Raw genomic sequence first — 14,786 nt, forward strand, 5'->3', positions numbered from 1 at the left:
TTGAAAGAATAGTCCAACATGGAAAGAGCTGACAGATTTCCAAAAGAGAAATGACAAGTTGCTGACTGCTAGTTTTCTAGCCTGGCCGAGGGTGTGGGGGCAGGTAAGATACAGAGGGATAGCTTATGGTATAAAAATCCTGCACTTTGGGAGGCCGAGGTGGGCGGATCACTTGAGGTCAGGAGTTGGAGACCAGCCTGGCCGACATGATGAAACCCTGTCTCTACTAAAAATACAAAAGTTAGCCAGGCATGGTAGCTATAATCCTAGCTACTCAGGAGACTGAAGCAGGAGAATCACTTGAACCTGGGAGACAGAGTTTGCAGTGAGCTGAGATCGCACCACTGCACTCCAGCCTGGGCAACAGAGTGAGACTCCATCTTAAAAACAAAAAAGAAAAAAGAAATCTTAAGTTCAAGATCTGCCTTGTATCCCACCAAGTAGAGATGTCTCTGGGCTTCGTAGCATTTCATTTAAATTGTAAAATATTTCCTGTCATTCTCACCCTAGTCTGAATTACTTGAATGGGCTGATCCAGTGTGTGTAGATAAGCCAGGTCACACTGAGGACCTGGCAGTTTAGTTCGCAGGCCTCTAGGTAGGGGGCCATTGGATGGGTGAAGGGGGACCTGAATAGCCAAATCACGTGAGTTCTGAGTTTAAAGGGGTGAGTATCCTGAGAATAAGAACTGAGGAGCCACCAGCCACCTGCTCTACCCTATAGATTATACCCTGCAATGGCACAATCCATGCCCTCCTTTAAAACCACTTCTGTGCAGGTTAAGTCACCTTTCTCATGCCTGCCTGGGCAGAGAAAAGCTGGCTTCCTAACTCTTGCTCCATTTCCAATCCCCCAAGGACCCTTTCTTCAGAAGTCTTCAGAGGAAGCTCATTCTAGTGTTTCTCTTCATCAAAATCCTCTTGAATTTCTTCTGCAGCCTTAATTTGCATTTCCTAGAAACTTGTGGCTGATAAATTCCAGTGGTTAGAGACCGCGTTACTGAGCCAAAGGACCCAGTTCTAACCTCTGGCGAAGGAAGCAGTTCAGCGTCACTCTGTTCTACGGCCACAGACCGCCCAAACTCCAGCCAACAGGCCTGCAAAAGCAGGGCCCCGAGAGCCAAGAGGAACAGGACGGGGCTGGATACAGCCTCAGTGATCAGCACCTGGGGTTGTCATCTTAGTGCCTTGCCCTGCCAGGACAAGCAATGTCACCCCTGTGCCAGGGACTGCAGCAGTTTATGGGTGGGAGCTATGAGGTACAAATGGAGTGAACTGGAACTCACAGACTCCCACCCGCTGAGACTCAAAGAGGGTTGAGTCAGTTCCTTCTCCAGAGCATGGCAGAGGGGAAAAGTGCCCTGCAGGGAGAGGCAGGAGACGGGGTCTCAACCAAAGCTTTGCCATAACGGCATAATTCTGGGCAAAGCACCTAACACTTGTGCCTCCGTTTTCTTGTCTGCATGACAAAATACTGCCGGTTTCAACCAAACTCTTCAGTTTTCAAGAGTACAAAACTCAGATACTAGGCGGTTTGGAAAGGTAAGGTAACCTTACAACTAAGATGAAAAATGACAGCTTAAAACATGGGACATGACTCAAAGGCTCAACAATAGGAAAACGGTAACAAACCATGGCACATCAACATATATAACAGCAAGTCACCTTTAAAAACTAAATGGGTTACTGAAGAGTGTGTATAAATTGGCATGGCCATTTTAGAGATGATTTTGGAGGATACATTTTTGTGTTCATATTCTTTGACCCAGCATTTCTACTGCCAGAAACTTATACTACAGATAAACTCTAGCATTTAAAGAAAATTGTATTTGAGGACATTCACTACAATATTGCATGATTTTCTTTTTTTAAAAAAAGAATACAACATATGGCCGGGCACGGTGGCTCACATCTGTAATCCCAGCACTTTGGGAGGCCGAGGTGGGCAGATCACGAGGTCAGGAGATTGCGACCATCCTGGCCAACATGGTGAAACCCCGTCTCTACTAAAAATACAAAAAATTAGCCAGGCGTGGTGGCGGGCACCTGTAGTCCCAGCTACTCGGGAGGCTTAGGCAGGAGAATGGCGTGAACCCGGGAGGCGGAGCTTGCAGTGAGCCGAGATAGTGCCACTGCACTCTAGCCTGGTCAACAGAGCAAGACTGTCTCAAAAAAAAAAAATACAACTTAAATGTCTACCAATAGGTTAAACATTAGGATTCATCCAGCATTGAACTCTACCCAATCGTGAAAACTAGCAAGGTAGCTCTGTGTCTGTTTACAAAGATACCCAAGACCTAGAGTTTAATTATAAGATCATGTTTCAGAATAGCAAAAAAAGAAAAAGCATATGAATTGTCAACACATGGAAATGTGTGCATGCAGCAATTCTAAATATAAAAATAATGTAAAGCAGAAACAGAGGCAAACCACAGCTACTCCAAAATATTCAGATAACGCTGATAAGGATCAGAAAAGGAATTGGAAGAACATAGTGTTCAGTGTTCATTTTTTTTAATATCATTAACTAAGTTCACATACCTATACAAAAAAATAAAAGACAAGATGTTATTGTTTTAAATGTTAGATTCTGAGCAGGTGTTTTCTCTCTAAGATGATAATTTGTAAGTTGCAGAGAAAACTCACACTGGCTACTTCATGAGGGTGCATCGGCCCACCTCGGGTGGGCTGCAGGCTGAGGCTGACTTGGTTTTGATTCTCAGAGGGTTGCTAATCTAGGACTCTCCAGGTTGGGAAGTAAGAGGCTCCCAAGACCTTCTGCAATTGTGGGAAAAATACAGTAAACCTGGCCCTAGACAGGGAGGCTGCGGACAGGGAGGCCAGACTGCTCAGTCCTGTCTGGGAGGTGGCAGCCTTGGGCTAGAGAACTTTCTATCATTCACTCAACTATCTGATGAAGTGCATGCAGCATCAGCACTGTGCTAAGTGTTGGGGATACAGCAGAAAACAGATGTTACCTCTGCCTTTGTGAACCCCACAGTCCGGCAGGAGAGACATACCTGAATCTAATCATTACACAGTGGGTGGGAAATGACTACGGCCTGAAGGTATTGGGAAGATGAGCTCGAAGTCCTTGGAGGTCTGCAGAGGGTGGCCCTTCCCAGAGAACTGGCGTAGGGTGGGGAGGAGGAACATGAACCTCTTTGCCACCACTGGATACAGAACATTTGAAGTGCTTTTGACCAGAGGGGCAGCCACTGAAACGTCCCTGGAGCCTCTGAGGGTGGGGGTGGGAGTGTGAGGCAGGAGTGGGGGCTGGTATGGTGGGGACACAGCTGTCACTGGTGAAGGCTGGAATAGACAACAGGGAGCCAAGCCCTCAATAAACAGATCTTAGTCTATGCCTGGACCTCTCCATCCAGATAAAAAGCAAAGAGGGTAGAAAAATTTGTGTTACACTGAGATAAAAAGAAAACAAAGTTTTGAGTTTTGAGAAAACTCAAAGAGACAATTCCCTTTGTGAAGTGTAAATGCACACATACACATCCTGCCCAAAATGTGTGGAAGTCCCAGCAGCTCAGTCTGTGTGGACCACGGCTATCTTGAGATAATCACCTTGCTTCCATCTACAAGTTTCAACAGGCTGAGCTAATTTTTGGGTAGAGGTGGGCCTGGGAGGCTGAGGGAAAGAATGCTGTAATTTCAGGTGCAGTATGTGTGTTTACGATTCTGTCCTGTGCGACACAACAGTTACTGCAGTGCAGTGGAGCAGAGGGAGATAAGGTTAGGTCCACCTGTCCAGGCCCAAGCCCTGGCTCTGCCCTCAGAGCCGTGTGCCCTCAGGCAAGTGACTTTCAGAGGCTTGGTTTCCTTGTTGGTAAAATGGGAATATGCTTTGGGGTAAAGGATGAATGATGTTATTCATGTCATTTACTGCATTAAGTACAGGGACTCAGAAAGTACACAATAAATGTTGGCTGCTATTGTACCCACTCTGCAGTTTAAGGGGTACAAAGAGGACTGGAAGGGAAGTTCCGTTAAACAGTGGCTATTAACAAGTGGGCTTCGCTTCTGAGAATACAGGCCCCAGGCCTCAGTGTGGCTGTGCATGGGTGGCACTCTGGAGGTGATTCACCTTGGGGAACCCATGACCAGTTCTCAGCAGCTTCCCACCCCCTACGAGCTGCAGAGTCCATGGAGAGGGGAAGGCCTGACTTTATAAGAGCCGATCAAGGGCAGAACAAAAAGGTCATTCTACAGGAAGCCACATCACAGGTTAATTCAAAAAAGAGACCACATGTAGGAGGCGCTGCCAGAGTGGTTAGCACCAAGATCCACGGGTCAGACTTATCACAAACAGGTGGTTTCCAGTTCCCAGCAGAGGTGTTTTTTATCATTGAACATTCAAGGTGGAGCATATCGAAGTGGTGTGGGGAGTGTGCTTTTTAGAGGATTCCACTGATGAATCCTTCATGGAGTGAACCATCTGCCTCCACCTTTCCTGCTTTGTAATGTAGATTTCCCATCTGTGTTCCCACGATGGGCTGCTTTGATGTGCTGCTGACCAGCACTGGCGGCGGCAGGCGGGCGGACGCTCCCTACAAAGCCTTCAGGAGCATGGGAAGCTGCAAAGGCTGAAGGAAAACACCTCTGATGAGAGGCTATGGCAGATGATTCCTCCAGAAGAGAAGACAGATGGGCATATAGCAACATGCCTCGGCTTTACGACTGCTTATTCAGAGAATAGAAACTAGTTCCACAGGGAACAGGGAAGGGGAAAGTCCTTGAAATGTAGCCTGGCAGATTCAGGTTGGACACAAGGAAGCATTTCTGGACTGTGATGGCTGGGGCAGGTGGAGACTTCCCTTCTCTGGCAGGACTTGGCCTGTTCCCGCTGGGAGGCAGATGGATTAGATGCCTTCACACGGTCCCTGACCGTCCCCAAACAGCATTTCCAGTTCTCAAACATCTGACATAAAAATCAACTCAACTGTTAAGACTTCACAAAAAGGGTTTTCCTTTTTTAAAAGGATCTGAATTTGCTAGAAATAAAACCATATGTCCACAAGAAGACTTTTTCAAGAATGTTCCTAGCCGCCTCATTCGTAATAGTTCAAATCTGTGAACAACCCAAATGGCCATCAGTAAGTGAAAGGATAAACAGATTGTGATATATTCACAGAATGGAATACTACTCAGCAATAAAAGGAACAAACTACAGACATACTCAACAGCATGGATGAATCTCCAGAGAAGCCAGACATACAGTACACATCGTATGAATCCATTTGTACAGAGCTCCAGCACAGGCAACATTAATCAGCACAATGGTTGCTTGTGTTGGGTGGCTGGGAATGGCCAAGACAGAACTTTCTGGATGATGGAAATGTTCTATATCTTGTTTTGGGTGATGAGGACACAGGGGTATACAATTATCAAAACTCACTGAATTATTTCACATGTGTACTTTATACGTAAACGATCTCAATTTAAAAAAGAGAAAAATTATGGACTCAGGGTTCTGTAATTTACAAAGTCTTCCAACTATGTTTTCCCTTGGGTTGTATAATACCGGGCAGGTTTAACTCTCCAGGTCTCAGTTTCCCCCTCTATAACAATAGCACCAGCCTCACAGGGATGACTTAAAGATGAAATGGGTTATTACATATTCTCATGGGAATGCTCAGTAAGCCCTAGTTATTATTATAATTTATTATTCCAGCTCTACTTTCAACCAGCACGGAAGAGTGCTTTGAAAATACTTCGTTTAAAACCTCACTCGTGGGCTGCTGTGTTAAGTGGCCAGAGATTTCTGGGGCTCTGGCCCAAGTCGGGTCAGTCCTGCACCATTGTTATGGGGTGAAGTGTGTCCCCTCAAAATTCATATATTAAATCCTAGCACCCAGGATACCTCGGAATATGATTGCATTTGGAGATAGGGTCTTCAAAGAGGTAATTAAGTTAAAATAAGATAATTAGGGTGGCCCTAATCCACTATGACTGATATCCTTATAAAGAGAGGAGATGAAGGCCAGGCATGGTGGCTCACGCCTGTAATCCCCCCACTTTGGGAGGCTGAGGTGGGTGGATCACCTGAGGTCAGGAGTTTGAGACCAGCTGGCCAACATAGTGAAACCCTGTCTACTAAAAATACACAATTAGCTGGGCATGGTGGTGGGTGCCTGTAATCCCAGCTACTCCAGAAGCTGAGACAGGAGAATCGCTTGAACCTGGGAGGTGGAGGTTGCAGTGGACTGAGATCATGATACTGCACTCTAGCCTGGGCAACAGAGCAAGAACCCGTCTCAAAAAAAAAAAAAAAAAAAAGAGAGAGAGAGAGAGAGAGGAGATTAGGGTCAGGCACGGTGGCTCACCCCTGTAATCCCGGCACTTTGAGGGGCCCAGGCAGGGCGGATAGCTTGAGCCCAGGAGCTCGAGACCAGCCTGGGCAACATGGCAAAATCCCATCTCTACAAAAAAACAAATACAAAAAAAAAAAAAGATAGCTGGGCATGGTGGCATGTACCTGTAGACCCAGCTACTTGGGAGCCTAGGAGGTTGAGGCTACAGTGAACCATGATCACACCACTGCACTCCAGACTGAGTGACAGAGTGAGCCCCTGCTTCAAAAAAGTTAATAAGAAGAGGTGACTGGGACACAGACACAGAGGAAAACCCATGTGAGGACACAGGGAGAAGACAGCCATCAGCATGCCAGGGAGAGAGGCCTCAGAAGGGACCAAACCTGCTGATCCCTTGATGTTAGACTTCTGGCCTCCAGAAGTGTGAGAAAATAAGTGTCGTTTATAGCACCCAGCCTGTGATCCTTAGCTATGGCAGCCTGCACTGACTCACAACCATCTTTGTTGGCGTGGAGACCTCTGCACCGCCCAGGGCCCACACTCACTGCTGCTTTTGGTGTAAAGCCGGAGGAGCTCCGCCAGGCAGCTCTTCTTCACCAGGGCTGTGCTGCTCAGGTTCTCCTGGTCAAGAATCTTGAGGAAGTCATCCAACTCTGTCAGCAGCTGTTCCAGGGCTAGGGACAGGAAACAGAAGAAATGTATAGTGGCTGCCCTCTCTCCAAAGCCCAGCTCAGATATACCTCGGGACCCTGCAGCCTCCCACCTCGAACCCTCTGGTCCCAAGAGGAAGGGTTTGGTGTGAGGTCTGGCAGCGTGTGGGGGGACTGGGCAGAAGATGGGATTCTCAGCTCCGGGGCCACAGGGAGAGAGAAACAGGCCCTTGGCTTGGAGATGAACAGCCTCCGCTGAAGCCCCAGCCCTACCAGGTGCTGGAAGAGTGACAACGGCCTCGTCAGCCAACTTTCTATCTCCTCCACTGCAAACGTCAGCCCTCACAGGGCTCTTGTGAAAACTAAGAAAAAACTACCTCCAAAGTGCTTTGAGAGCCGTTGAGCTCTGCTCTTAGAGCTGTGGCTAGAATGAGGGTTACTCTCATCTTGATCCTCTCTGGGTGCCTTTGGGCCCATTTACTTCTTAGGTCTTTTAGGTCAAATGCTTTGTAAAGTTCCTTCCAGCTCTGAAGTTCTATGGTTCTAAGCCTCGCCTTGGCTTGGCTGCACAGCTTTAAAGTATGAATCTGTTCACAGGTTGTCCATGATTAAAAGCCACACCTGGGCCGAGCGCAGTAGCACACACCTGTAATCCCAGCACTTTGGGAGGCCGAGGCGGGTGGATCACAAGGTCAGAAGATCGAGACCATCCTGGCCAACATGGTGAAACCCCCGTCTCTACTAAAAATACAAAAATTTGCTGGGCATGGTGGCCCGCGCCTGTTGCCCCAGCTACTTGGGAGGCTGGGGCAGGAGAATCGCTTGAACCCGGGAGGTGGAGGTTGCAGTGAGCCAAGATCACACCACTGCACTCCAGCCTGGTGACAGAGCGAGACTCCATCTCAAAAACAAAAAAAAGAAATAAAAAGCCACACCTGGTTCCTCAGAGGCCCTAGCTGGCCTCCAAAGCCCTGCAGACTGCAGCAGCCTCCCCCGTGGTCACTGTCATACTCCACAGTCCGGACACAGCACCCCTCTTTCCTTCTCTGGCCTTTACACATCATGGTCTTCTCCCCCTCTGCTAAATCACACTTGTCCCTGTGTTACCAGTGGTAGTTATCCATACAGATCTGCAGCAACCTCAATTCTTGCCTCCTCAGAAGAAAGAATTTGAGGGGCATAAGGCAGAAGGGGAAACTGAGACGAGTCTCAGAGCAGAAGTGAAAGTTTATTAGAAAGCTTTAGAACAGTAAGGAAAGGAAAAGAAGTAAAGTCCAACTTGGAAGACGGCTACGTGGGCGACCTCAGAAACCAAGTATGAGGCTTGACCGCTTGACTTGGGGTTTTCTACGCTGGCACACTTCTGGGATCTTGCCTTACTTCTCCCACTCCTGAGATCTTATTGGGAAGCTGCTGATTGCTTTCAGGTGTTTTCTATGAGGAGCCTGCCTTTCTCTGGCAGTAGCTGTGACCAATCATTCCTTTAGAGAAACAGTTAACAACTGCCTGACCATCACCTGGTGGCATCCAACACTCCTAGTGTGTGGGGCGGGGTGGGGAGCCCTCTCCTGCCTGCTCATACGTAACTAGCTATCTGCTGTAACACCTCAGTTCTTGGTCTAGATAACATTCCTCCTGAGACACCTTCTCTGGGCCTCTTTAACAGATCCATGTTACCAGCACTGGCCTCTGTGGTGGGCTAAATATTGGGCCCCTAATGATATCCATGACCTAACCCCTCAAATCTGTGAATATGCTACTTGACATGGCAAAGGGACTTCACAGATGTGATTTAATTAGGAGATTATCCTGGTTTGTGCAGGTAAGCACAGTGTAATCACAGTGGCTCTTATAACAGGGGGAGGTAGGAGGGTAAGAGTCAGGGAGATAAGATGCTACCATGTTGGCTTTTGGGGATGGAGGAAGGGACCATGAGCCAAGGAACACAGGTGGCTTCTGGAATCTGGAAAAGGTGAAGAAGTAGATTCTTTCCTAGAGCCTCCAGGAGGAATAGAGCCCTGTGGCCCCCTCTAGATTCTGATCTCCAGAACTGTAAATTAATGAGTTCGTGTTGCTTTATGTCACTAAGTTTGGTAATTTGTTACCGCAGCAATAAGAAACTGAGACATCCTCTCACAGCTCTGACTGCATCATAGTGTAGCTGTCTGTGTCACTATTTAGCTGCAAGCTCCAAGGACAGGCTTTGTGTGGAGCTCACATTTCCAGGGCCCAGCACAATATCCAATAAATATTTGTTGACTAAATGAGTAAATGAAAGCAAAGCAAATCTATCCACTTACTTTGTACACGAAAGAATTCCGTGGCTGAATTATAAGAAAAATAAATTAGTGGCCTGGATTAAGAGTAAAGAGAAGTCCACTAAAAATCCAGGTATCTGGCAGGTCCTATCTAGCCAAAATACTGGAACAGATGGGATTATAAAAAGCATCTCCTCTACTTATCTAGCTTACATAATACAGTCATAATACTGAGAACCCAAACAATTCTTCCCCCAAACGGCCTCCATGAAACCAACTCCTAGAGTTTACTGCATGAATGAGCTGTTCTGAAATCTGGACCCCAGCAACTTGCCCACCATCCAGAACCCTTGACACCTCCTGCTTTCCTCGTGATCACTCTGCTCCAGACCAGCATGAGCTCCCCGTCTGCATGGGCGGCCTTTCATTTGTGTCACTCTAGGGGCAAGTCAGTGGCTCAGGAGAAACAGGCACTTTGTGGGAAGCCTGCACTCATTTGCTCACCTCACCCCTGCTCCTTTGTCTCCCTGGCATTGCTGGCAGCCCCACCATGGCACTGAGCAGATTTACAAATAACCAGCAAGGAGGGAGGGAGGCTGGCACTGGGCACACCAGAGTGCAGGGCAGAGACTAAGCTCTTCCAGGTAGTTAAGTGTTTGCCCAAAGAGCACGGGCCACAGGAGTTTCTCAGCAGACAGAGAGGCATCGGCGGGATCAGTTACTATGGGCATCAGTAGAGGTTGCACTTGGCAAAAGTTGCCCTGTTGACCTTGACCTTAACCAGTAGGGCCTCCCACCATGTGACCCAGGGGAGCTTCTCTGCTGGAGCTGGAGGCCTCAGCCCCATGCCCTGCTGTGACCAGACTTGCTCACCAAGGGCCAAGAGCCGCACTGCCAGCATCACCGCACCCTCACCCAAGGCAGTGGTGCTGCTAGGCCTGGATGACTGAGCCAAACCAGAGAAGAACGGGAGACAACACCAAGGCGGAGAAACTGAATTAAATGAGGAAATGAAAGAAGCGCGGTGATGGCAAAATTCCAACTCTTGCCTGAGATAAAGTGAGGAGGGACCATAATCCAGCTTTGTAAATGAGAGCCCCGATGGTCTGCAAACAAACATTTCCTACTATGAAGTCCACGAGCATTGATTCAGCATCTGCTAGGCTGGCCCACAGAAGCATTTAAAAGAAAGAATAAAGCATGTTCTCCCAAATAAAAGGCCTTAGCTTGTGTTGCGTTTTGTTTCTAACAGCTATTCATGAGTTTCCTGTCGGCCACAGGAACTCAAAAGCAGTGAGCTTAAAGAAGCCAAACCAGGGAAAATAAATTGAGGACAACCACAGTGAGCCTTGAACTCAGCTTCAGGGGACAAGGGAAAGTGAAAGGGCCTTGCAAGGCAATCGGGGTCTCAAGCTGCATTTTTCCTGACTTCTGAACTTCTCAAGGCTGTCCCTCTGCTGCCACTTCAAAAAAAAAAAAAAAAAAAAAAAAACCCATAAAAACTGTAAGTATCTTTTCACTTCCGCATCCTTGGCGATTCCCAAAAGCTGCCCAATTCCTGGAAAATAGCCTTTGTTTCTATTTCACGTGAGCCAATATGTACCAAGCCAAAGGGTGGAAAGTGCTGGGCCTGGCCCTGGGGAGACAAAGGTGACCCCAAGGGGTCCTCAGCCCTTCTAGGGGCCTAGTGAACCCAGGGTGAGAAGAGAACTAATGCAGGGATGTCTCCAAGGACCAGCAATGCAATAAGGAAAGTGAGGCAAGCTCTGAGTTTATCAGGGAAAGGAATTGTAGCTTGTCATTGAGGAATGCATAGGAGCCCACTGGAAAGGGGCAGAGGCATTTTAAGAAAAAGGGATGGCTAGGCGCAGTGGCTCACGTTTGTAATCCCAGCACTTTGGGAGGCCAAGGTGGGTGGATCACCTGAGGTCAGGAGTTCGAGACCAGCCTGGCCAACCTGGCAAAACCCTGTCTCTACTAAAAATACAAAAACTAGCCAGGGGTGGTGGCATGCACCTGTAATCCCAGCTACCCGGGGGGGCTGAGGCAGGAGAATCGCTTGAACCTGAGAGGCGGAGGTTGCAGTGAGCCGAGATCATACCACTGCCCTCCAGCCTGGGCAACACAGCAAGACTCCGTCTCAAAAAAAAAAAAAAAAAAAACCGAAAGAAAGAAAAAGGGATGAGATGCTCAGAACACTTGAGCCCTGAAAGTACATGTGTGTTTGGGAAACCACCCAGTGGCTCTGTGTATCGGGGGAACATGGAGCATGGAGGTAGGTGGGGGTGGGCCTCAAAGGGGAGAAGGTGGGCTCTGAGGCCAGAACTGTGGATTGGGGGTGATGCAGATGAAGAAGGATTTATTATTCTGCTCAGGAGTTGGTGCCTTATTCTGCAGGGCCATGCAAGGCTATTCTTTAAGCAGACTAGAGAGAATAATCCTGAAGCTGTGGATCCTCAAGAGGATGGATGGAAGGGGACTGGCAGTGGAGGCAGGGAGGCCAGTTAGATAAACTCATTAGTGCATATGGAATGATGAGGGTGTGAGCTAATCATGGCAGCTGGGCACCATGCCGGCAGCTGGGCACCATGCCATCAGCTGGGCCCCTACCACCTCAATTCTCACAACCACCCTGCAAGTGCACAGCCGTGGGAATGGGCTAAGGAGGCTGAATTACAACCCAATCTGGCCACATCCCTGATGAGTAGCGGCACGGGGGATCAAATCCAAGCATATCCAAGTTCAAAGCACTTGTGTCTGCCATCCATCCATTGGCTGTAGTCATTCCCAGGGAGCCAGGAAAGTGTATCTGAGTCATGGCCCCTGCCCATCAGTCCTTCATACTCCACAAGGCAAAGGGTGTAGGGATGAAGAGAAAGAGTGGACTGGAGACATGAGACAGGGAGAACCCACAGGACCTGCCGATGTAGGCACTGGGTGGTGAAGATGCGGAAAACCATCAGACACCATGGTGAACCAGGCAGCCGTGGTGCCTGCCCATCGGGGAGCGGGTGGGCCAGCCAGATGTGTGGGGGAGAGCAGCTCTTGGGTGCTGTCTGCTGGACAATGTGGATACCCTCCTTTTCTTCTAGGCTGTGGCGGGTGAAGGGGAAGCCCCAGGGTTGAAGGCGCGCAGGCCCGGGGATGAGAGAGAGTCAAAAGGAAAGGATGTTCCTTCCCTTCCTCTCTGGATCCATATCATTGTTCCAGGTCCAGCCAGGCCCCTTCTCCATAAAGCCACTGTGATCAGCGGCTCTCAGCTCTCTTGCTGGTGTCTGCCTCCCTAGGTTGTGGACTGTCAAAACCAGTTGCGCGTAGTCGTCTGGGTGTGTGTCTATCTCCAGGGCAGAAGCTCTTTCGGGTCAAGATTTATAGATTTGGGTGTCCAACAAGGTGCTAAGCACACCGGAGGCCATCGGCAATTCTCCTCCAGACACACCCTTTTGGGATCCAGCCACAGGCTTGGGGAAATAACAATCAACAAAGGCAAGGCCCCAGTGTGCCAACCTCAGTGACATTTATCAACCCCCAGGGCTGGGAGGGGTGGGCATCCCTTAGAGGAATGTGGCTATTGCCCTGAGGCCCTGGAACTCAGTCACCACATTTCCTTTCTCCCCCACCATCCCCCACACTTTCATTTCAGTCTCTTCCTCGTCCTCCCGTGGAGGGAGGGAGAAATAAATGTGTTGTTCATTCTGGAAACTGTAGGCCCTTGTGCAGGCTTTCCATCCCGGCTCTGTTAAAGTTCAGGGTTGTCTGCTTAGGGTCAATAAGATTCTTGTTCGAGACTTCCAAGGCCCACGCAGGGCTGGGCGGTTCAACTGCTCGATTCATTGCCCTCCGCTGTGGTGAAGCTCTTCCTCCAGATGACCTCCTCCCCCAGCTTTTCTCATCTTGAGGCTGTCTTGCTTTTTGGTCACTAAGTTCCCAACCATAAACGTCTTCCCAACATGCCGAAAAAGCCACTCTTCACGATTTCCCTGCTGCTTTATGCACACATTTTTATTTATTCAGCTGCATTTGCTAAAGACCTGAGATGGAGCATGCTTTTCCTTCCCAATGTCAAACTGAGCAGACCTGCGCTTTATATAGAAAGACAGCACCCGTCTGCCCCAACAGTTCCCGAGATCAAGCCACTGAGTGTATTATCCTCATGAGCCCAACTGCTGGGGAGCAGTCAGAGTTAGGAGCCTTGTGAAGCTTTCTGCGAGAAGCAACAGCATTCTGTAGATGCCGGGGGGGTGGAAAATGTCGAAGGTCTTCCTCCTGATCAGAGAGAGCTCTCAAGTTCTCAAGATGAGCTTCTGGAAAAACACACTCTTCACACCACCTAAGAAGGGTGACCTCAGAGCAAATGCCCCTTGTCTTCAAAAATGTAAAACACTGAGTCAGCCTTTACCACGTATCTACTGTATGTCTGGCCTGTTCATAGAAAGTGGGATTTTCTTCTTATTTTTATTTTACTTTACTTTTTTTTTTGAGACAAGGTGTCACTCTGTCATCCAGGCTGGAGTGCAGTGGTGCAATCATGACTCACTGCACCCTTGACCTCCTGGACTCAAGTGATTCTCCTTGAGTAGCTGGGACTATAGGCATGTACCACTTGAGAATATATAGTCTCAAGTAGCTGGGACTATAGGCATGTACCACCACACCCTGCTATTTTTTAAATTTTTTGTAGAGACAGAGTCGTGCTATGTGGCCCAGGCTGGTCTTGAGCTCCTGGCCACAGGGGATCCTCCTGCCTTGGCCTCCCAAACAGCTGGGATGGCAGGCGTGAGCCACCACACCCAGCCTTCTTTTCTTGTGTGTGATGGTAAAATACAGATAATATAAAATTTACTACTTTAACCATCTTGAAGTTTACAATTCAGTGGTGTTAAGATTCCCAATGTGTGCAACCATTACCACTATCTAGTTCCAGAACTTTTTTTATTACCTCAAAGGAGAACTCATTAGGCAGTGACTTCGCTATTTCCACCTAGGCTCAGATGCTGGCAACCACAAATCTACTTTCGGTCCAGTGGATTTGCCTATTCTGGGTATTTCATATACATTTTGCATCTGGCTTCTTTCCCTTAGCATTATGTTTTCAAGGTTCATCCATGTTGTAGTAGGTATGGCTACTTCCTTCCTTCTTAAGACTGAATACAATTCTATTATATGGATATACTACATTCTACTTACCCATTCATTGTTGATAAGGCAATGGCTTTTTTAAACAAAAAACTTTTTTATTGGGATATAATTTAAATACAGTAAACGCTCCTGTTTTTACTGCGCAATTCTATTTGTTTTGACAAACACCCTCAGCTGTGTTAGGCACGGAACCTTCCCACTACCCGAGAAAGTTTCTTTGTGCCTTTTATAGGCAGCCCCCTCCCTACTCCCACAGCACGGCAGCAGGAATAGCTTTCGGAGTCTGACTTCTTTTACTTAACATAAGGCATATGAGATTCATCCAGGTTGTAATGCATGAGAAGTTTGCTCCTTTTTCTTGCTACATAGCATTCCATCGTGTAGATGTAGGAAGAATCTTTATAGCCCCTCTGCTGG

At 48.1% G+C, this 14,786-nt stretch overlaps 1 protein-coding gene across 9 annotated transcripts in view; it reads right to left on the reverse strand.

Annotated features, from left to right (window-relative positions):
• The window catches only part of AFAP1L2 (actin filament associated protein 1 like 2), a 107,946-nt gene that overhangs the window by 37,500 nt on the left and 55,660 nt on the right, over positions 1-14,786 (reverse strand). For all 9 annotated transcript variants that reach the window (XM_009245825.4, XM_063727766.1, XM_024254034.3 and 6 more), the window contains exon 2: positions 6,868-6,996. In XM_009245825.4, the coding sequence (XP_009244100.1) occupies positions 6,868-6,996 (129 nt within the window). The remainder of the gene's footprint in view (positions 1-6,867; positions 6,997-14,786) is intronic.

The sequence above is a fragment of the Pongo abelii genome, chromosome 8, assembly GCF_028885655.2.
Source record: "Pongo abelii isolate AG06213 chromosome 8, NHGRI_mPonAbe1-v2.0_pri, whole genome shotgun sequence".
Taxonomy (NCBI): Eukaryota; Metazoa; Chordata; class Mammalia; order Primates; family Hominidae; genus Pongo; species Pongo abelii.